Genomic DNA, 23,549 nt, shown 5'->3' with positions numbered 1-23,549 from the left:
GTAGAGCTGCTGCCGCCGCCGTGGGGCCTGGCTGTTGCGGGGCCACTGGTGGCGGCTGCAGCGGCAAGGGTGGTGGTGGGGGCGGGGCCTGCAGCTGGGACGGGGCCTGCAGCTGGGACGGGGCCTGCGGCTGGGGCGGGGCCTGCAGCTGGGGCGGGGCCTGCAGCTGGGGCGGGGCCTGCAGCTGGGGGGGGGCCTGCAGCTGGGGCGGGGCCTGCAGCTGGGGCGGGGCCTGCAGCTGGGGCGGGGCCTGCTGCGGTCCCACCATTGCAGCAGTTGCAGGGGCCGCCTGTCCTGGCTGCGCAGGGACGGCGGGGTTGCTGGCTGCATGATTGGTAGCTGCTATGGCGGCTGGGGTGTTTGCGGCCGTGGTAATGGTGGTGGCGGTTACCCCGGCCACATCGGTGGTGGTGATGGCGGATGCAGGCAGCACGGGTGGGGGTGTAACATACGGCTGCAGCTCCGGGTTGAGACCCCTCCCCATGGGTGCAAGCTGGGGTCCTGCTCCCATGGCTGCCTCCATGCCCCACCTTGACCGCATCACGGCCGCTGCATACGAGGGCCCTCCCCCATTTGAGGGGCCTGGTTGGCCCAGGGCAGCAACAGGCTGTGCAGTACAGCCCTGCCATCGCATTTGCTGTAACTGCTGTGTCTGGCGCGCCACCTCCTTCCTTGGTGGTGCTTTGCACGGCATAGTGAAGGGTCCCTCCTGATCGTTCCGTTTCAGTCTGGAGGCCCTCAGTATGCCGGACCTGGTTACCTGTTGTAGCATGTTAGAGCGTTACAGAACTTCATCGCTGCGTGATTAAGGCCCGACTTGATAAGACTGAGCTACGAACAGTCTACGAATATCTTAGAGTTCAGACGTGCTTCCTAACCAAGGAATGACACACACTTGAGATACCGACAGACTCATCGGTTCGAGCAACCAATGTAGATCTGAAGAGATGTCGTACAATAGAAGTTGTTACGGCCTCCTAAGCAACGAGTATTTATACTCGGGAGGAAGCCTGGGTTAGATATCTAACGATATACCAGTGAGAGGGATTCTAGAAGCCTACGCTTCTAACGCTCCTTACTGAGGAACGAACCCAGTCCTTGACGGAGCGAATCCGTCCTGTAACCTGTCGGCTCTATTACGCGCTAACATTTTGGGGTTACAGCCTTCGCTCCAGGCTGTTAATTTCTTACGATAGGTCCTATAATTAGAAGTCCCGAATTACAAAAGAAGGATTTAGAAGTAATTCAGTGGCAGCTCTACGTTGCGAGCTTAGACTCCAAATTCCCGTTCGACCTTCACGACCGTGAAGGTCGTATGGAATTTACGCCCACACAGCTACAGCAATTGCGGGACCAGTTGACGTTGGCAGTTGCTTCTCTTACCCTGAACAGTAAGTTAAAGGTCTTTTGAGTTCCTTCGACATGAATGAGGGGCGCAGGTGGTTACCTCCCACTCCCAGACCCCCCAGAGGATCTGGCTCTGGGCGCCCCGCCCCCTGCCGTGGGCCCCTCTGGCCATGTGAACGACTCTGGGGCTGGCGGGTCCCGACCCGCCCCCGGCAACCCGAACCCTCCAAACCCGGAACAAATCCAGAACCCCGAGACGGTGGTGCTGCATGAGCAGATCGCGGCCCTTGCCGCCGAACTCCGTGAACTGAAACGGGCCCACCAGGACGCCGTTCCCTTGAGGAACCCAGAGGTAACTAGGAACCCCCCGAACCCCCACCCGAATGCCGGCTTTCGGTTGAAAGCCCCGAAAATTTCTGAACCGCAGTGGAAAGCCGGGCAGAGTGCTGAGAATTTCATCCGGTACTTCCGACTTTACTACGAGAACTGCCGAGAGACACCCCCTCCGTTCGTGGCCATGTTGGCTGCGCTCCAGAACCACCCAGAGGCCGCGGATTAACCAGTACGGTGAATCCACGGACTCCCGACCCTAGCGCCTGACGCTGGAAGCGCTTATCGAAGCCTTTAACGAGCGCTTTGTAGACTCGGTACGTTCGAGACCCCTAGAAAAAGCGCAGATGCTTTTAGATGGCAAGATTAGAATGGACGCCCAAAAGGGTGTGCCTGAATATGCCGCTAGATTTCGTGAGGCGGTTACGATCGCTAGGATGACGGACACTTCTACCATTCTGACGCTTTTCCGTCGCGGATTGACTTTGCCCTTAGTCGCTCCTTGTCGAGTGAACTATAGAGGAGCAGAATTTTACGACTTGAATGAATTAATAGAACATGCGATTGGAGAAGAAAAGAAACTGAAGGAAACCTCAAAGAGACCGTCATTAAATTACGCCTATGCCGACCGCACCCCTCGCCCGAAGCAGAACCCGAAGCGAACCCACAGCCGGGACGCCTGGGTAGAAGTCGCGAAAAAGTCGCGGCCGACCACGCGAGTGAACGACGGCGCGGGCCCTTCCAACGTTGGGCCGCCACAACCCCCGAACCGCGGAATTAGAATCAATGATGGGGCTGGGCCTTCAAACGCCGGGCCACCGCCGCCGCCGCGACCGGTGCCTCCGCCGCAGGCGATGCCGCCACCACCGCCGGCCTATGAGAACTCCGCGAAGAAGCGGAAAAATGACCTCACTGCAACCGAATGGGCCATTTATAAGCGGTACGGCCTCTGCACTAAGTGCGGCCGCCAGGGACACCTCACTAAGACGTGCGGGAAATGACGTGCTGCCCAGCTGCCTAGTGGCCAGCAGGCTGGGGTTGACCATGTTGATGACGATTCGAGAATGGAAGGCGTGTAGAAGCTCTAGACAACACGTGCCCGCCAATGCGAATCGATCCGGCAATCATTGCGACAATTGAAAACAGAATTGGACGTAAGATTACGTTTGACGCTTGTGCTAGTTACGATGGCAACACGGCCGTCTGTAAATCCTTTGGATCAGAATCGCGTCAATTTCTGTCGCTCGATTGCTCCGGCCACACCTTATGGCTTAATCCGCCAATTAGAAAGCTCCACGCTTATCTGAGATACTATCGACGTTGCAAAGAACATGATCCCAGTATGGCAGCTTGTACTTTAGTGCCTGAGAAGCCAGGGAAGTTCAGAGGGGTGCAAAGTGGTCCTAATCCTCTAATCCAGGGGGTGGGTACCGGTCAGCAATCCTCTAATCTCAACAGGGGTGGACCACTTCTAATCCCTAATCCAGAGTGGTGGTCTAATCCATATCCTAGGGTGGGGGTTCTAATCCTAATCCTGTGGCCGGGTCCCAATCCCAATCCTGGGGGGGGTCCCAATCCTAATCCTGGGGCCGGACCGCAATCCTAACTCTGAGGCTGGGGTCCCAATCCTGATCCTCTTGGTCGTGTCGTAATCCTTATCGTGGAGCTGTTATCGTGTGACTGATTCGGTAAAACCTTAATTTTGGCTGGGTTGCCCAATCCTAATAGAAGGGTGCCGTGACACGGAAACACACAGTGCCATACAGGCGCGAGGCGATGGCAATGCAAGTGCGTAAAAAAAACCAATGCAATTTCACAGCGGGTATATGATCAAACGAAGTAAAACTTGAAACATAAAAAGCAGGCTGACGAAGCTGCGCATCCTGGCCATTTCTGCAGTATCGTGCCATACGAAGAGTTTAAGCAGGGATACTGCGTCTAAACACCTTGGTTCAAGCATCTGCAGATGCGACTGTGGGGCGGTCGAAGATAAAATGCACGTTGAGAGAGGTGATCCAATGGATCACCACCCACACTTGCAGCGCGCCAGAGATCTTCCATGCCATAAATACCAGGGGCTTTCACAGCTATGAAGCACAACCCAATAAGCAGGACATGCCTCGTGAAACGATGTCTACGTATGATATTGAGCCAAAAGATGTTAACATGTGCGCATAACAATAGGCTCATTCATACAAAGCCCGAAGCCCGAGAATTAACAACGAGCAGGCAGAGCAAACACGTCCTTGGAAGGAGTAGCTGAGAGAGAGGTGATCCAATGGATCACCATCCACACTGGCAGCGAAGCAGAGACCTTCAATGCCATAAACACCAGGGGCTTTCGCAGCTATGAAGTACAACCCAATAAGCAGGACCTGCCTCGTAACACGATGTCGACCTATGATGTTAAGCCAGTAATGTTAGCACGTGCGCATAGTAGAAAAATTATTCATAAAGTTTCCGACATTTAACCTACTAATATTCTATAAGGACGCATACCACGCGACTGCCTTTGGAAGCGTCCCTCAATGTCGTGCAGTTGGTTCCGGAGGAGGCGCGGACGCCATCCATACGTCTTCGTGTCTAGACCGTCCTCGTCAATTTTTGCAGATTGTTTTATCGCAATTTTACTGATCAGCAGACGCCTGTCAGAAGCATGGCTGGAGCTCCTGGAGCGTATGGCTTCCGTGATCAGGAGCATGAGCGCACACATCACACGCGACATCACTTAGTATGACATGGCATAGCAACTTTCTAACCCAGTCTGAACGGTAGCTGGATTTGATAGTCCTCCTACATAGCAGTATCCTAATTGCCAATCATTGCGGTGCCCTAATCTTAGTCCAATACCAGTGTACTAATCGTAATCCTGGATATAGGTATTTATCCTAACCCTGGGGCCGGGTCCCAATCCTAATCCTGGGGCCGGGTCGCAATCCTAATCCTGGGGCCGGGTCGCAATCCTAATCCTACACTCGGGTCCTCATCCTAAACCTGGCCTCAACTTTGTATCCTAATCCTGCCCCTCTTTCCGAATACTAATTCCTGCCTGACCGGTACCCGAACCCAATCCCTAATCTTTGCGTCCCTCTGGGAAGTTTCGCACTTTCCTAGAAGGCATCGGACTTTTCCGAAAGGCACTCGACTGTACACAGTTTCCTACCCAGGATGTTCAGAACCTCCTCGACTGACAGAACCTTTGCAACTATGGTATGACTCCCCTTCCCCGGGACAGCGATTGGATCCGAGTTGCTGCTTGACAGAAAAAGATGCGTATTTAGACCTGTTCTCAGGAAGACTCAGTGAGACTTCAGTACGCATTCTTCCCGATTCAGGCGCAACGCACTGTTTCATCGCTAAGGCTTTGGCAGACCGTCTTGGATTAGCCTTAGAACCTTCGCCATGCTCACCGGTACGGCTTGCTGATGCATCGTACGCGTCCGTCGTTGGTGAATGCAAAACCTCCCTTCGCATCGGAAGATTTCGAGCCGAAGCCCGTTTCCTCGTATTGCCGACGTTAACCACGTCCGCCGATGTTGTTTTTGGTCAGAATTTTCTGAGACGATACCGCGCCGAATTAAGGCCCGCGGAAGGTTCCTTGAGATTGAGACGACCCACGGGACTCTCGGTTACGTTACGATCGGAGCATGCGCCATCTCCCGTAACGGTCTCTGATGCAACAGTCACGCTTCTTGAAAAACAATTAAGCCGTTGGCTTGAGTTCCTGGCTCAATTTGATTTTGAGTGGATTTACCGACCAGGAAGATTGAACGTGGTCGCCGACGCTTTGTCACGCCATCCCTCCTTGGCATCTATCGTGGTATTCAATGCGGTTACCACACGTCGCTCTCAGGGACGTACGCTGGACCCACTCATCCAACGTATTGCCGATGCTACAAAAAGAGACGCTCATTTCCAGAACCCAGACCATACTCGTTTCTTTTTGACGAATCCTCTCGGATTTTTCCAGATAGAAAAGGGGGGAGTGCGAGTACCGCATTGTGGTGCCCAATGACCCCGCCTTGAAACGAGAGATTATTAAACGAAGCCACACGAACATCTTGTCAGGACACCCTGGACGAGATCGAACCATTGATTTGGTTGAACGAAATTTCTGGTGGCCTACGTTGAAAGCTGACGTTGCAGACTTTGTCGCGTGTTGCGATCTCTGCCAACGGAATAAAGCTTCATCAGGCAAACCGCTAGGTCTATCTCGACCTCTGCCGATTCCTGAAAGACCCTGGAGCAGCGTCTCAGTGGACTTTGTACTCGGATTGCCCTCGACTAGAAAAGGTTACAACTCCCTTGTGGTATTTGTAGACCGACTGACTAAGATGGTGCATGTACGACCATGCAAGACAGTAATAGATGCAGAAGAAACTGCCGATTTATTCTTTGACACCGTGGTACGGCTTCACGGTTTACCAGACACCATCGTCTCAGATCGTGACACCAAGTTTACTGGCGCTTTCTGGACCTCTCTCATGAAGAGGCTAGAGGTGAAGCAGGCGATGAGTACTGCTTTCCATCCTCAGACTGATGGTCAGACAGAACGAGTTAACCGCGTCCTTGGAGACATGTTGAGAAACTACTGTGATCAGGAACCTTCACAGTGGGAGATATATCTCGGACCGGCCGAATTTGCGATTGAAGAATCGCTCGACAGGAGTTAGTCCATTCTTCCTGAATTATGGCTATCATCCTAAGACCCCTGTACAACTCGAACTCGGTGACACAGTTCCCTTTGCCAAAGGTTACGTTGATACGTACAGAGGTCGGCAAATCGGTTTCTACGGCTGCGGGAGGGCACAATAAACCTAAAAACATTTTGGCGCCACGTACTGGACTACAGCCGCTTTGTGGGAGTAGGAGGCCTCGTGCCGGGTGTAAGCTGAGCGATCCCAGTTCGTGCGGGAAATGGTGGCGTTACTCTCCTTATGTGTGTCGCAAAAAAACAGATGACCGTCGTCGAGCCCTGAAGTGCATAGGCCCAGCTCTTGAAATCACCACCACAAGTGTCAGTCAGCCAAATAATGTCCTCGTTGGGATTACGAGGCCGCTCAAACCCCGGGGGGACACCAACGGCATCGATCTTATTGGTGGACTTGGTGCGCTTCCGTTGCAGGTTGGCGGTGGCATTGGGGGTGGCGGGGGGCAGGAGTGTTGCCGGCTGCTGTTCGGGAGCGGTGGTGTTGGGGGTGGTGGGCAGGAGAGGTGCTGGCTGCTGACTGGGACCGGTGGCGGCAGTGTTGGCTTGAGTGTGCCTTTTCTTCTGTGGAGGAAGGGCCACGGTGCTGGCGTTTCCGGAGGTGGGAGGTGGTGGTGCTGGGAAAAGTAGACCTGGAGAGCTTCACCGGCGCTGCCCGATGGCCCAAGTAACGGCTCTTCCGCCTCAGTATATGTTGCTGGGGGATCAGCAGTGGCTTTACGACCGGTCAGCGTGCCGGCCAACGTGCGTTGTCGACCGCTGGAAACTTCTGCACGCGTTTCCTTCGTTCCCCGGCGAGATGCCGCGGTCAGCAGTTAAAAGTATGCTGAAAATACAAGCAATATGATGAAGATTATGTATAGGATAGGCCACATGGGACCAATATCTGGTATGCCAAAGTCCACAATTGACCAAGTCAAGTGCTGCGGCAGCTGCAAGTCATCGGTACAGACGCTAGAAATGTAATAATGTATCAGTGATAACCGTCACCGAATTGTGTAGAGGTGGTCGTGACATTCTTTTACAAAGTCAAACACAGAGTTCGAGTCCAGCGCGCGGCCCTACGGGCCGCAATAGAGGCTTCAATCACGTCTTTCGGTCGAATTTCGGTCATTTGGGTCCCGCAGCCGGGGCCTTAAGCCGAATTTCGGCTGCGGGTACTGTGTTACGGACCCGCAGGACCCACCGGATTTGCCGACCTCTGGATACGTATGCCAAGAGACTTGCTGCTGCTAAATCTGCTTTGATGGCGGCGCAAGATCGAATGATTAAGCAAGAGAATAAAGGACGACGTGATGTGTCGTTTACTAAAGGACAACAAGTCTTACTCAGTACGAAGAACTTAACCCTCCAGAAAGGTTCGAAGAAGCTGATGCCTAAATGGATTGGACCTTTCACGATTGAGAAGATGATCAATCCTGCTGCCGCTAGATTGACTCTTCCAGAGGAATATCGTTTCTATAACGTATTCCATGTATCGTTGATACGGCCTTATCGATCTGATGGCACCGTACAACCACCTCGACCTACAGTCAGAATTGAACCTGAAGGTTCTACCTCTGTATGGACACCTGAACGCATTCTAGATCATGATCAACGGAAACTCCGAAACCGAACCCTGACACGATATCTCGTGAAATGGGTTGGTCATGGACATGAGAATAACAGTTGGATTGTAGAACCTGCTTTCCCCGACAGATCTCTTATTGATGCCTATTGGACGGCGCGCCGCGTGGACGCAGGCGTCTAGAAAGGGGGGCAGGTGTTGTAGCGCGTTAGAGCGTTACAGAACTTAATCGCTGCGTGATTAAGGCACGACTTGATAAGACTGAGCTACGAACAGTCTACGAATATCTTAAGAGTTCAGACGTGCTTCCTAACCAAGGAATGACACGCACTTGAGATACCTACAGACTCATCGGTTCGAGCAACCAATGTAGATCTGAAGAGACGTCGTACAATAGAAGTTGTTACGGCCTCCTAAGCAACGAGTATTTATACTCGGGAGGAAGCCTGGGTTAGATATCTAACGATATACCAGTGAGAGGGATTCTAGAAGCCTACGCTTCTAACGCTCCTTACTGAGGAACGAACCCAGTCCTTGGAGTGAATCCGTCCTGTAACCTGTCGGCTCTCGCCGCTATTACACGCTAACATTACCAACCCCGCCCTGCCGAGTTCGTAGTGTTTTTCACCCGATAGACCGGGGGTGTCCTGCGCCACCTTGACTCGCCAGGTGTCTGCCATCAGAGTGGGATTCAGCTGATGGATGTCTGATTCATCCCACCGGAACCATGAAGTGGAGTAGCAGACGGCAAGGAAACCAGGGATGGCTCTGGGATCCAGGTTGGTGGGGATCCCCTTGACCTCCCAGTAGGGCCGTTCTGCCTTGTACAGGTTCGTGATGGGCAGCTCCACTTCCACCGGGGGGCTGCTGGGTAGGAGTTGGACTGGCCCCAGCTGGAGCCGTCCTCTCCGGACTGCTGGCGAGGTGGTAAGGATTGCCAGACCACATTTCCGGATCAAGATGCTGATCTCTTGCACCTTCACGCCGCTGGGGAGTGCGCGTTGCGGGCATTTGCTGATTCACGGCCCGAGCAGCCCCTCTGCCTCAACGGGCGGTATTATCGCCCGTAATCTGTTTACAATGGCCTTGCCCACTGGTCCATGCAGCTGGGCTTGTATGTCCGCGGGGTCGGAACCGGCCGGCCAATGGATTTCCATGGTAACCTGGTCCTGTTCCATATAAAGTGGGGTTCCTTCTGGAATCGTGTCCATTATTATGTCGGTGTCCACATACTTTCGTTCCGCTTGGGCGCGGCTTGGTTGTGGGCGAGCAGCTGGGGCTGTCGCCCGTCCATTTGAACGTTCTTTTGGTGTGGAGGTCCGCGCCTGCCCATTTTCTGCCATTCTGGCCTATATTAACTCAAAACATATTTTCGAGAGTTCTCCGTTTTTGCCGCGGTCGGCGAGGTCAGCCAAAGGCAGTTTGCGGTCGCGTTTTAACGATTATTACATTTGCTTTGTTGTTGTTGCTGTTGTTGTTGTTGTTGTTGGTGGTGGTGGTGGTGTGTTTGGTGTTGTTGTTGGTGGCGGTGTTTTTGATGTTGTATTGTGTTGTTATTTGGTGTTGCTGCTGGTGTGGTGTTGTATTGATGGGGCGTTACACTGTGGGTTGGAACGCTTGCAGAAATCTCCAGCAGTCGACAACGCACGTTGGCCGGCATGCGGACCTGTCGTAAAGCCACTGCTGATCCCTCAGCAACATATATTGAGGCGGAAGAGCCGTTACTTGGGCCATCGGGCAGCGCCGGTGAAGCTCCAGGTCTACTTTTCCCAGCACCACCACCTCCCACCTCCGGAAACGCCAGCACCGTGGCCCTTCCTCCACAGAAGAAAAGGGGCACTCAAGCCAACACCGCCGCCACCGGTCCCACTCAGCAGCCAGCACCTCTCCTGCCCACCAACCCCAGCACCACCGCTCCCAAACAGCAGCCGGCAACACGCCTGCCCCCCGCCACCCCCAATGCCACCGCCAACCCGCAACGGAAGCGCACCAAGTCCACCAATAAGATCGATGCCGTCGGTGTCCCCCCGGAGTTTGAGCGGCCTCATAATCCCAACGAGGACATTGTTTGGCTGACTGACGCTTGTGGTGGTGATTTCAAGAGCTGGGCCTATGCACTTCAGGGCTCGACGACGGTCATATGCTTCTTTTGCGACACACATAAGGAGAGTAACGCCACCATTTCCCACACGAACTGGGATCGCTCAGCTTACACCCGGCACGAGGCCTCCCACTCCCACAAAGCGGCTGTAGACCAGTACACGCAGGATCAGCAGCAACAGCAAACTGACAAGCACCTGGCCATGACTGAGGTTGCCGACAATCCCTTGTTGGCTCTGTTTTGTGGCGCATACATGGTCCTGTACCAAGCCATGCCTTTCACTCACTTCCCAACGATCTGTGAATACATGGACTTGCTGAAAGTACCAAACATCACCGGCTTAAGTTCAACGAGGGTCTTTTTGTGAAGCTGAGTATGTCGGGGTCCTTGAAGAAGGAGGATGCAATGTTGAAGGGTGCAATGGCCAAGCACAAGTCCTCCACTAGGATGCACCTCTACACGCACATCACCGATAAGGTCGAGAATATCCTTCATGACCCGCGCTTCAACCGCATGTGGTCGGCTTTGTGAGGATGAATAGCTCGGGGGCGACACTAACTTCATGGCGCAAGAACTTGCTTGGCAACGACCCCTTGTCCCCCCTGTAAAACGATCGGCCTGCAATGTGTACGGAACGTGGAGCCCTGAAATGCTATCTCTTTTAATTTTTTAGGTTTATTGACCGAACTTCGATGCTTGCTAACCGCGACTGGCAACAGAGCCCAAATACGATAAGCACAATATGCAAATACTTGACTCTTGAGATGAGTCGTCGATGTTGTATCAATCGGTACAGCCCAAGAGAAGAGCTCCATGAAGCCGATTAGATGTCGTACTGAAGCCAGCTGATCAGCTGCCCATAAGGCAAACTCAGAGTCCCCCAACGTATTATTAATTGAAGTTAGTACCCCAGCCGCTGCAGCAGCAAGCAACGCTGGCTAGGGCACACCAAGAGGATGGCAGCATGGCAGCCAAGGAAGCACTGGCCCACTGGCCCTGCCCTGACAGCCTTCCTCAAAGCCCAGGTGGCCGAACAGCAGCCTGCCCCAGTCGCACTCCAGACGCACAGCGGCCGCCTAGTGACCAACCCAGCACAACTGCCACAGGTCGTGGCAGACTTCTGGGCCGAGATCAGCCGAGCTCCTGACTTCATCAGCCCCAGTACCCGACAGGAGGTACTAGCCCAGCTGTCTGCGGCCAACATCAACCTCCCTGCAGACGCAGATGAACAGCCTGGCTCCAAAACCATCACAGCAGCGGAGCTACAGGTAGCACTGGTCAAGAGCCAGCCCGGCAAGGCACCAGGATGGGACGGCATCCCAGCCGACCTATACCGCAAATTCTGGTCCACCATTGGCAACACCATGGCGGGCCTCTTCACCACCATGGGCGCAACGGGGCAGGTGCCGACCGGTTTCCTTGAGGGCATTATCACGGTGCTCTACAAGAAGGGCGACCCCAAGCAACCCGGTAACTACCACCGCATTACAAGACTGTGCTCTGACTATAGCCTGCTCGCCAAGGTACTGGCAAACCGCCTGGGGCCGGCCCTGGGGTGCATCATCACCCCCAAGCAGTCAGCCTTCCTCCCCAAACGGCTCATCAGTGCCAGTGTGATGTTCCTCTGGCACCTATCCCACCTCCTCCACAAGCAGAACCGCTGGGGGCTCCTAGCATTCCTGGACTTTGCGAAGGCATATGACACGGTGGACCGAGGCTTCTTGCTAGCTGTGATGGAGGTGATGGGGGCGGGCCTGCAGCTGTGCAGCTGGGTTCGGCTGCTGCTCAGCAACAAAGGCTTCAAATCAAGACTGGTTGGGATGGAGGCAGGCATGCGACAGGGGTGCACCCTCATGCCTCTGCTGTACCTCTTCATAGCCCAGGCCCTGCTCTGCTGGCTCCAGAGCCGAGATGTGGGGGTCAAACTATGGCCGAACGACCAGGACCGCGTCACAGCCTGCCAGTTCGCGGACGACACTGAAGTGGTGCTGGAGGGCGAGGAGTCAGTACCGTCGTTCCTAGAAGCCATGGAGACCTTCGCAAGGGCATCAGACCAGCGCCTCAATGTGGAAAAAGGTGGAGCTGTTAAGGGTGGGTGCCGAGAGCCAGCAACAACAACAGCAGCCACAACAGCCGCAGCAGCAGCCACAACAGCCGCAGCAACAGCCACAACCGGCAGGTGGGCAGCAGCGGCAGCAGCCACTATACAACAGCCGCAGCAGGAGACAACTGGTGGATTCAAAGTGGTTACCATCGCCACAGCCCTGAACTTGCCGGTAGACAACCGGCCCACACCCCCACAACCCGAATGGCCCAAGATGCTGGCAGGAGCCTACAAGCAGATTCAGCGGCTCGCTTATTTCCTGCTGTCAGCCTTCGGCAGGGCCACCGCCACGTCCACCTACAGCCTGCAGACGGTGACCTGGCACATGGCACATGGCAGGCCACCTCCGGACAACACACTGGACCACATCGAGCGACTGACGGCCTGCCTGGTCGACCGACAACAGGGCCCAGAAGACCCAGGCCAGCGCCTCACAGGTGTACCCAACAGCCTTCTAGTAGGCCATCCGTCAGCCGGGGGTTTTGGCCTGCTTCCACTCCGACAGAACATCCACGCACGCCATGCAGTCTGGGCCGTGTGATTCACTGCACAAGCCCTGCCAGCAGCAGGTTGTGAAGGTAGGGGTGCGGGAGGGGAAGTAACTGGGGGAGCAGGCGGGGACGAGGAGGTGGCAGCGGCAACCAACAGTGAGGCCCGGGGCCTACACCCCTGGGTACACATGCTGTCCGCCTACTTGGAGCTCAACCACCCCGCACTCCAGCCTTGGGCTCTGACAACCGCCTGGGCCACGGGACCATGGCTCGGCAGCAGCGACCTTCCCACAGACATCAGCCGTATCGTGGAGCCACTGGGTCACTTGCCGCCTTTGGAGGACATTGGCAGAACCCCACTGGAACCCGGTGATTGGTGCTGGGCGGCGGTGCTATGGGGCAACCCACTGCTGCCCAATGCGACCAATGCTGCAAGCACCGAGGGCCCCAGCTGTCGACCAGGCCTGGAAGTGTACCACGCGGCACTGACACCATGTAGGAAACTGTGCACGGTGGGGGACCTGGTACGGGTGTGGGAAGCGGCAAACAATGACCAAGCCACCACCCTCCAGGGAGCAGCTTGGCACTCGTGCACCCATGAGCACCTCGACCCAGCCACAGGCCCCGCCCAGCTGCAGGACAAGGATGCCGCCCTTGCAGCTCTTGGAGCCCTGCACAGCGACATCAGCCCGGCCTGGCTGGAGGCAGCATGCGTGGTGGGGATCAGGCTGCAACAGCAGCAACAAGTGGAGGAAGAGGGGCCCCAGCAGCAACCATCAGCACTGGCAGTGACACTGCCAGACTGCACACAAGTGATGGCCATAATCATTGGGCGCCTGGGGTGGCGCCTCCCTGGGGCGACGGATGCTGTGCCGCTCCGCCACCTAATGGTCAGTCAAGCGACACAGCTACAAACGGGCACGTGAACGAGCGGTGAATATGCCTGATGACCGACTTTGTGCATGAGGCCCTGAACACGCCCGAGACCCAGGCCCAGCCTGATGCTGCTGCCGAGCTTAGCCGCTCTCAGGCAACTCTGGCACGCTTGTGGCATGGGGTGCGCTGGTAGAATGAGAACAAGGAGACCATGTGGCGTCTCGCGGTGGATGGTGTGCCCCTACCTGGTAACACACATCTTGCCCGGATGCCCACTGAGCCATGCGGGTGTGGGACCTATGGGGGCGCCGCCGGCCGACCCTGCCCACCGCATCTGCACCACTCCTGGGAATGTCCAGTCGCATGTGCCGTACAGGAGCAGATCGGCAGGCACCTGCCACACACACAGACAACAATAGGGGCCACCACCACCCGGCAGCAGCTCTGGCTTGCCCAAGCGCCACCCGGGTGCAAGCAAGGCCCCTGGGATGTGATCACCCTAGCGGTGCTATCCGCCATGGAAGTCGGCAGGTGCTGCCTTCGAGCAGCAACCTGGCGACAGGGATGGATGGGGGTGACAGCAATGGCGGGACAGCAGCAGCAGCAGCGGTGACAGCAACAGCAGCAGGTGCAAACCATGATGGGGCAGCCTCAGCAGCAGAGATCCCGCCAGCAGGCCATCACAGACTTCTTCACCCCGGCTCGAGGTGCAGTGCAGCAAGAGGGACCCGCCCTAAACACCCCAGCGGATGACGGGCCAACGCAGGAAGCATGGGCGGGAAGGGGCAAGGTGGTGGCAGCAACAGCAACAGCGGGTGCAGCAGGAGCCTCACCATTGGCCCGTGCACGTGCCCAGGTGGTGGCAGACTTCTGGGCGCGTCTGCACTCGTTCGTGATGCTGGAGACCCCCAGACACGGCTGGGACAGAGTCGGGCCGCAGCACCCCATCCTGAGGGTCGTGGAGGAACAGATGCGGTGTGCAGCACCGGTGGAAATCACGGCCTAAATAGCTGTACTCCACTCGAGTCACTGGCTCTTTTTGGAGGGGAGCAGGGAGAGTGAGGGAGAGGGGGTGAGAGAGCCAGCAGTAGGGATAGGTGGGAAAGGTGAGGGAGCAAGGAGAGCAGGGAGGCCCTGGGCAGTTGGAGGGCTGGGCAAGAGAGCAGTGTCCTAGCCGAGGGTCACGTGGTCTAGCAGGGGGAGGTGTGGAGGCGGGCTGTGTGTGTTTGTGTGCTCGTGTGTATGCCCTCTCCCCGGGAATTGGGGCCCATCGAAGAGAGGGGACTGGGTTCTATACTGTCTGGCATCAGAGTAGAGACGGCGTAGGTGGCTTGCGGGAGTGGAGAGGTGGGAAAGCGGTGGAGGAGAGTGGTATGGAGGTGGAGAGCAGGTGATGCTGGTCCCGGCCGGCCAGGGTCAGGAGGGGAGGGATCTCGGTGTGGTAAGCGGGAGCAGGCAGCGTCTGTGAGCCGTGCCTTTCTTGGGCTTTGTAGCGGGGCGCCGCACTGGCTTGTCATCCCCCCGCGGGAAGCCCACAACCCCCAGGAGGAGACTGCCATACAGACCAGTTTTTCTTGCCTCGGTTGAGAATGGATCGGTGAGGTAGTGGTGGCCGTCCTCGGTAGGTGTCCGATTCTAGTGGTAGGTGAACAGCTGGCCTTAAAGGTCCAGTGTACGAGTGCCCACATTGTGTTTGTCTTCTTGGTGCAACCGCGTCTTGGCTTTTGTGGTGTGGCTTCTCAGGCCCGTGGTCCTCCATGTATTTCTTACCTTGCTGGCTGCAGGGGCCCTTGACTAGGAGAGTCTTCTGAGGGGCCGTACCTGACGTGGGTAGGTCTTACCTTGCCCCGGTTTTTTGAGTGTGTAGTGGACCCCCTTGAGTAGAGTCCCTGCCCCCGGTGGCGTTTTCTCTTTGTTCTTGATTTGGAGACGAGAGCGCGCGATTAGGCTGGCCTGGCGTAGTGGGGCCAGATAGCTTGTTTAGGTCTCCCAGCGGTGGTGTGGCGCCTCTCGTGCGTCTCTCGCTAAGTTCGGTTTGCAGTCTTCTGCGCCGCTGTGTTGCCTAGCCATGGGCTGGGAGGGCGTCCTGGTTGGCGTGAGGGAGTGAGGCGCGCGCGGAGGAACAGACGGACGTAGAGCCGCGCGTCTGCCCCTGCGCTGTGTTTCGGCCCGGTCAGGGCCCCCGGTGCTCGTCCTTTTCTCGGGGCGAGCCGCCCACAGTGTAACACCCCAACCAACAACATAACTTGCAAACACCAGACGCGCAGGAACGCTTGCGCAATAATATATCCAATCAAAAAATACCATCCGCCGCGTCAACCAAATGAGTGAACTGCCAAACATGACATCGCTGATACGGACACTTAGTGGCCAGCCGAAAAGTGCGTTGCACATACTTCACTAAGGTATATTGACACGATAGCATTAATATCAGACAACGAAAGCATGTCCAATAGTCGTCGTATAGCAGAAAGCAACAAACCAGTCTGTGCTCGTGAGACGCAAAGCAAACTGATAAAAAATAATACGGCATTAGCAGGCGGGGGGCCATAACCATTTACCCAGCCTTTATTCCTTTTATTCATTCAAGAAATACTGGACTGTTTTCAGTTGGCAGGCTTATGTTCTCTTGCCAAGTGTGACCTTTGTTGTACGTCATCCATCGCCCTGTATCAAAAAGTGCAAGGCGAAGTGGATCCAGGTCATCGTCCTGAATCCATTGCCCTGACGGCCGGGCGACCCGTGAGGGGCCTCACAGTTGTGTACAACATGCTTACCTCAAATTGTACAGCAGGCATAGCTCTTGGCTGGCAAAATAAATGATTTGCGCTTGAGATATCTATCAGTGACCAGTTCAGGACATAGGCCAGAATTAGTTATAAACTCATATGTTGTTCGTTTCAAGATCGCCTGTACGTGCACATATTGACGCTGGTTACTGGTCATGCCCTTTGGGTACTGGCTATGGAAGATAAGGCGCCAAGCACCCCGAGGACAGAAGGCTCTCTGGACGAGGGAAGGCAATTTAGCCCTCCCCGTATTGGGCCTGCGCGTGTCCAACAATGCTGCTCTTCTCTTTTTTGGCTAATTTTGGAGTTGTGGCGGCGCATCCGCCTTGAGGTTGTTGTGGAGGTGAGGCTTCGTCCGCAGCCGCCCGCGGGCACAGTCTGAAGTACATGGCTTTCAGGCTTTGCAGTGGAATTCTACTTTTTGCAGTGGCCCCTTTTGAAGCAACGCTGGAAGGTTCTGCTGTTTGGTATTGTGATGCAATATGTACATGGCATTTTCACGCAGCTGGCACATCGTATGCACCAGCCCCAGGTTGAGCCACTGCATGACGTTGGCTTTGATCTCACACCGGTAAGACCAGTTGGAAGTCGTGCGCAGACATGCTAGAAAGGAACTGGAGCTCCTCATGCTTGGAAATGTTGCACGCACCGTGATAGGAGCTTGGTCCAGACAATCATTGGGTCAGCGAAACTATTTTTGGGCTTGGTTTCGCAATGTTCGTGCTGTGGACCTTTTCTCCTTTCCTCCGTAAGGACAAGCGCTTCTACACTGTTGTTTTATGGACGCGCCTCCTAATGGTGCTCGTAGGTAAGTTAGATTCCCTGGGGCATGGGGTATTCGTGCCCTGAATAGTTCTTAGTGCTTCCATTCCCTTTGTGGTAGCGTCGGTTCTCGTCGGATTCCGTGTCAATTATGCTAGCATACGAACATGTTTGCCACCTAAATGGTGTTCAAGGTTGGTATGCCGGGCTTGATTAGTCAAGCCCAGCCAGGACGCCCACGGTCCTCTAATGCACACGACAGTGGTAAGAAGTAGGGGAAGCATTTGGCCCGCCTTGGCTTAACTTTGCTATCGCCTAGAAATTTAGGAATTGATACAAGAAGTGGCTGATCAGAATCGCCTAAGCCCTATCGCGAATTGTTTTACGAATTGGGTTTCGGCTACATTCTCTGCCTACTCTAGAAGCGGCCTGAAGCGGCCTGATCAAAAGGATAAAGAAAAGAAGAAGCTGACACGGTCCATGGCTACTCATTTTCACCACTCACAACTTGTAAAGAGTAAGGTGATGTTGTTCAGATCAGACGACGGTCTGGAAGAAGGGGTTCGTGTGCTTAACGAACTGGGTGGCAAACCAGCATACTAGGTTGAAAACGAGGCATGCCACCAATTTGAGCTATTCCTCATGTATTTGTTAACAGGGGCGTTCCAAATAGTAAAGCTCAACATATGGGGAATTTCCACTTGGATTTCAGAAGCCTTACAGGGAGTTTCCACTTGGCCGCACATTAACATTAAGTACTAAAAATCTCACACCTGGCTCAGCGAATCACCCAGGCGATAAGAAACTAGTTCAATATATTTATAGAAACTAAAAGCTCTCTAAAAGATTTGTGTAAAGGTGCTATAACCGAAGGGCCCAGTGGAAACGCCTCGTACACTAAGTCCGCATTAGTGGCACACTAGTTATCAGGGTCTGAGGCCCTGACCAGGGCCTCAGACCTGCTGATAACTTTCAAAGTGGACACATTAAGTTCCGAGCGGGAATATTTATAGTCAGCCATTTTCCCTCCTCTAGGTCCTTCGTTGACTTTTCTATTTTCCTTTATCCATAGTCGTAAATAGCCCGCTGACCAGTGAAATTCCGAGGGGACTGGTCGAATTGCCACATTCCAGCATTTAGTCTACCAAACTGCATTGTTTTGCGCATTAAATTACACCCTACTCTTACTATTTCAATGGCGTGGCGCCTTAATATGAACCTGTCGTATGGTTCCGGGGCGCTCAGTAGAAACACCTATTCAATAGCCACACACTAAATCCACGTTAAAGATAATGTTGGAAAGTTAGTGTGCGGCCAAGTGGAAATATCCTGTTAATCCGTCGGATATGGAAACACCGCGCGGATTAGGCGGGTTAAGGTTGGCGCGATTAGTTTCCGCCCGTATTTGCTCGCTCCGCGGATTAAATATATATTGATATGCGATGAAATGTGCGCAGTTTCCTATACTAAACGCGTAAACTTGTGGGGAAAATGTGCTACCTGGTGGCCACAAGGTATCAAATTGACAATCTCGGCTTAGCACTTTTGACTACGCCTCTTAAAAAGCCTGATTGGTAGGTTGGAAGGTTATCCTTTATAAAGCTGTTGGTGTTCCTAGTTTTCTGGAAGCTTTGCGCTTCTTGTTCGGCATTATGCACCACACCGTGGGTGTCGTTCAAAGGTGCTACAAGGCCTTCATGTTGATGCCCGATAGTCGACTAAATGTCTGGCAATACTCGTGCATTTTATACACGGAATGGCATATATTGTACTTCATTCCGTTCCTTAGTCCAGACGTATGAAACATTTCTCGTGGATTACCGGCAGATTGGCGTGGATTACCTTCATCCGTGACTTTTAATCCAAGCGGAAACAGCCCCATAGTTGGATATTATAATATTTGATGCCATCTGGGGACGGTTGGCTTGCACGCTTCCAACTTCAATCGAGGGCCGTTCCATGCGTGCATGTGATTATGGTTGGACTTGGTAATATCCCTTGTGAATCGAGCCCATCATTCCGTCTGCTTACCTCCAAACTTGCATTACTTCGATAGAAGACTCATCATGTGCTTACGTTCATTGAATATTTGACATCCCGTGCCTGGATCCTGCACTTAATTCCTCTTTGCTCAACAGTCTGCCAGGCACTGCGTATCGTGACATTTTCCGTCACGCAGCTGCCAGGGCCCAGCTTCCATTGCCGAGCGAATGCGCCCAGTGCGCGACGTCCCTGGCCTGCTCACTGGTCGGGACACTTAGTCGTGGATGTTGGACGCCAAGTGTCAAAGAGTTGTGGCGACCTCATCTTCTCGTCACATACAACTTTTATACTTACTGGTACGCGCAAATTATTGTTTGTCGGGTGGGTTCAAGATCTCGATGTGGTTTACTCGCGCCTTACATACCTACTACGTGTTATTGGTACTGACTGCAACTATCTATTGCATTCAACAGGTATCCTTGCCTATAACGAATATGGCTTTCTTCGAGCCATGAAGGCTATGTCGTGGCTGCTGGGTGTTGTGCTATCGATCCTCATTGTTGCAAGCCGGAAACACTACACTGTGGACGTTATAATTGCTTGGTACACGGTCCCACTGGTATTCTACATGATGTACCGCCGCTGGACAACGCGACGGCCAATGAGCGATTTCATTGGTGACGCGCCAGTACCTGCCTTCGATGATGTGGATGGCGGCGAAATGGAGCTAGAGGAGGTGTGGGCATCATAACTACATAGGCACCGTGTAGGGCTAACTGTCTTTCTATTGTCTACCTCGGGTCAGTCTCTTGCATTACGTTCTGCGTATGGAGTTTGAAACTTCCCTGTGCCACACAAATGCTGGCAAGCTCACCTGACAATTTTTTGCAAATGTGCCGGGTACAGGTGCTCATCGAGCGCAGCTCATGTGGGAGTGGCCCGCTGTTCGGCTGCATGGATGGCAGTGGCCATGGCATAACAAAAATGATGCCCCGCATAGGCACATTGAAGATTAGCGTACGTGCTCCATTGGCTGACCGCCACCTGGGGGCGGTGGTGGGCTTAGGCCAGAGCAGTCCTATCCTGGGAACTGGAGGGACCTTCATTGGGACCTCAGGGAATCACTTAATTGAAGGTGTTATTTCTAAGCCTTGTGAAACACAAGTTAGAACAAGTTCAGGAACTCTGACATCAGTTGTACGAGGACTAGGGCGTCCAGCTGTGCAGGGCCTTGATGTGTTGCCTTTGCAGCAGCATCAACTGCAGAGACAGCAGCCTGGACAGCAGGTTGAAGAAGAGCTGCCGGACCGGTGGACACAAGGTACTCCAACAACTACGTCTTCATTGTGGTTCTTAGCACCAAACACGTAGCGGCGGTTTTGTTGTACGATCGCCATGTGAGTAACTGGGTGTCAAATGCTGGAAGACATCGTCACATGTGATGGATACCTAATTATTCCTGTGAAAGATATGTGATAGGTTGACTGTAAGAGTAGGTTTTTGTTAGTACTGAGTACTGCATTGGAGCACTTCGACCAGCTTGTACTGTGCGCTGTAAGGGATTCTTATATCCCCCACAGATGAAGGTTTGTGTTCACCTGTTTGGGATTTTCCTTTTCTCCTCACCTGTATTACATTTAGTAATGTAATGATCTTGCAACTTGAGCCTGTGATACAACCGTGCGGCAAGAGCTATTGTATCAATGCTTGGAGCAATCCAGGAGAAAGTATTGTGTGGCCTTGCCACCACAAAAGATGACATAAGCCCATAAGGAGGATATCAAACGCCTTAGGAACTGACATCTAATTTCTTCCTAGCCTGCCGTCAAAACTAGCCAAAAGGACTGCGGACCTCACCCTGTCTCGGCTTCCCTAAGGTCCGTGTTAAGCCATTCAGCCTTATCCCGGCGATTGGTACCGAGGTGCGCTTCCAACCAGCTGCACTGCTATCCTCGCGTGGCCAGTATCGTCAATGCAGCTTACACCCATTTCGAACTCGTCACAATGCAGGATGCTGTTGAGCAGGACACGACCCTCTTCCCTGAATCCGCTACGCTTCGCGTTATCCTTACCATCCACAAGTTTATTCCAGAACTGGAAATTGGGGTCACAGTGGATAAAATTGGGGTTCACAGTGGATACTTTCCGAATCCCTTGAACAACAACCGATTCGAGGGCAAGCCTGTGCCCGCCAGCTGAAATAAGGACATTGAAATTTCAACCCATTTGTCATCTAGCGCGATGTCGAAGTAACATGATCGTGGCGCCTGATTGTTCGGGTACTCCTGCTCAAGCATTTTAAGGACCGTTGCTGGGCCCACACTTAGATTCTCAGGTGCTCTGCAAACCTCACGCAACGCATATGTAGGCTTGCCCACCTGAGATTTGTCTTTTCGTGTAGTGGGAGTGGTTGAAGGTGCTGCAGCCTAAGTTGTGATGGGACTTATGATAGATGGTACGAGCAGGGTCTTTCCATTGGCTGGTCGTAGATTCTCCTTAGGGCCGGCCGTGCCCGCCGCACCTCCTTTTTTGGGATTTCTTGCACAGACTAATAATATAGATGTAAACGGAGGGACCCTTCACTATGCCGTGCAAAGCACCACCAAGGAAGGAGCAAGCGCGCCAGACACAGCAGCTACAGCAAATGCGACGGCAGGGCCGTAATGCACAGCCTGTTGCTGCCCCAGGCCAACCAGGCCCCTCAAACGGGGGAGGGCCCTCGTATGCAGCGGCCGTGATGCGGTCAAGGTGGGGCATGGAGGCAGCCATGGGAGCAGGACCCCAGCTTGCACCCATGGGGAGGGTGCTCAACCCGGAGCTGCAGCCGTATATCACACCCCCACCCGTGCCGCCTGCATCAGCCATCACCACCACCAATGTGGCCACCACCATTACCACGGCCGCAAACACCCCAGCCGCCATAGCAGCTACCAATCATGCAGGCCCCAGCCCAGCTGCAGGCCCCGCCCCCACCACCACCCTTGCCGCTGCAGCCGCCACCAGTGGCCCCGCAACAGCCAGGCCCCACGGCGGCGGCAGCAGCTCTACAAGGGCTAGGGGCACAGACCGGCCCCACGGTGATGGAAGAGGAAACCACAACCCACAGGGAGCGCGACACCACACTGGCGGCACCACGGGAGCAAGAGCCACCAGCAGCCATAGCCAACACACACCCCACCTTCCTGTTCACAGCAGGTAGGAAGGAGCCAGGTGGCAGGCAACGGGTTTTCATACATCTAAGCATATGCATAGTTAAACATGCCCGAGTCAACTGATGATGAAGGTGCCCCGCATCTCCCTCGGGATTCGCGGCTTCGGCAAGCTCGAACCGCCTGTTTGCCTTCGATGTCAGCGAACTTGACGTTTTGCAGGAAGAGTTTTCAGTTATGAAGTCAAAGATAGCCTTGCTTTGGGTAAAATCCTTGCTGAAATATTTCTCCCAGGAGCTATGTTCCAAAATAAAATCAAACACCTGTTAATTCAGCCGTCCTAGCATATAACGATAGAATCCAGCTAAATTTTACCCCGAAAACCGCTTTAGACAGTTTCGGGGTACCCGAAAACATTCTCCGGCTGACAGGAAAATTTTCGGGGAGGGCCCCGAAAGGTTAATCAGAGGGTTTCGGACACGGCCGAAATTTTTGGGTACCCTGGTGAAGAACCCTGTTGTCAGACCTTGTTGTAGCGCGTTAGAGCGTTACAGAACTTAATCGCTGCGTGATTAAGGCACGACTTGATAAGACTGAGCTACGAACAGTCTACGAATATCTTAGAGTTTAGACGTGCTTCCTAACCAAGGAATGACACGAACTTGAGATACCTACAGACACATCGGTTCGAGCGACCAATGTAGATCTGAAGAGACATCGTTCAATCGCTGCCCCGGATTGATGATACACTTGATCGTCTAGCTGGTGCATCGATTTTCACGGCCCAGATACTTCGAGTGGCTTGTATTGCCTTTCGGCCTATCGAACGCCCCCGCAACCTTCCAGAATTTGATGAATCGCATCTTTGCACCGTACTTGAACCGAGTTGTTACGGTATACTTGGATGACATTCTCATATTTTCCAAGACCCCAGAAGAACACGCACGCCATTTAAGGGTGGTGTTAAAGGTCCTTGAGGAAAACCAGTTACGTGTCAAGCTTTCCAAGTGCGATTTTTGGAAGACCGAAGATGCGATTGTTACAGTGGACCCCGAACGGGTCGAGTGCAACGCCCATAGGAGCGCCTCCCGCACAACACTGTGGGCCTTATTCAAAAAGAACTCGGCCAGGCCGTACTAACTTCACTGGACACACGGCCTCAGTTAGTACGCTTAAACAGAAAATAGAGGCTCCGACGTGCGCCCTCAATCTTCGTCATTGTACATCGGTAAACGGCAAACAACCATGTCTGCGTCGTTGACATATAAGAAAGGGTGATTGTGAGGTTCATGTTCCCAATGTTTTGGCAAGTAGTCCCGTGCCGCAAAAGCAGTTAAACGGG

General features: G+C 53.9%; 2 protein-coding genes across 2 annotated transcripts; both read left to right on the top strand.

Moving 5' to 3' along the window:
- Positions 1-9,610: 9,610 nt before the first annotated feature.
- VOLCADRAFT_99076 (uncharacterized protein) lies at positions 9,611-10,420 on the top strand (the record flags this gene model as incomplete). The annotated part of the gene is made up of 1 exon (XM_002957910.1): positions 9,611-10,420. One exon carries the CDS (start codon positions 9,611-9,613, stop codon positions 10,418-10,420), a length of 810 nt encoding a protein of 269 aa, XP_002957956.1.
- A 5,955-nt stretch (positions 10,421-16,375) lies between these two features.
- On the top strand, positions 16,376-20,722 carry VOLCADRAFT_84244 (uncharacterized protein). The gene is made up of 6 exons (XM_002957909.1): positions 16,376-16,656; positions 16,741-16,884; positions 16,971-17,121; positions 19,214-19,414; positions 19,532-19,794; positions 19,965-20,722. The coding sequence occupies exons 1-6, from the start codon at positions 16,489-16,491 to the stop codon at positions 20,427-20,429; spliced, it is 1,392 nt and encodes a 463-aa protein (XP_002957955.1). The 5' UTR covers positions 16,376-16,488; the 3' UTR covers positions 20,430-20,722.
- Positions 20,723-23,549: the final 2,827 nt, after the last annotated feature.

Source organism: Volvox carteri (genome assembly GCF_000143455.1).
Source record: "Volvox carteri f. nagariensis unplaced genomic scaffold VOLCAscaffold_82, whole genome shotgun sequence".
NCBI lineage: Eukaryota > Viridiplantae > Chlorophyta > Chlorophyceae > Chlamydomonadales > Volvocaceae > Volvox > Volvox carteri.
This window is presented reverse-complemented; position numbering and strand designations above follow the sequence as displayed.

Excerpts from the sequence above, each read along its gene's own strand:
- VOLCADRAFT_84244 (XM_002957909.1), top strand. The coding sequence starts at position 16,489 with ATGGAAGATAAGGCGCCAAGCACCCCGAGGACAGAAGGCTCTCTGGAC. Across the intron at positions 16,657-16,740 it reads GCCTTGAGGTTGTTGTGGAG|TGGCCCCTTTTGAAGCAACG; the intron begins GTGAGGCTTCGT and ends TACTTTTTGCAG. Across the intron at positions 16,885-16,970 it reads TTGGCTTTGATCTCACACCG|GAGCTTGGTCCAGACAATCA; the intron begins GTAAGACCAGTT and ends GCACCGTGATAG.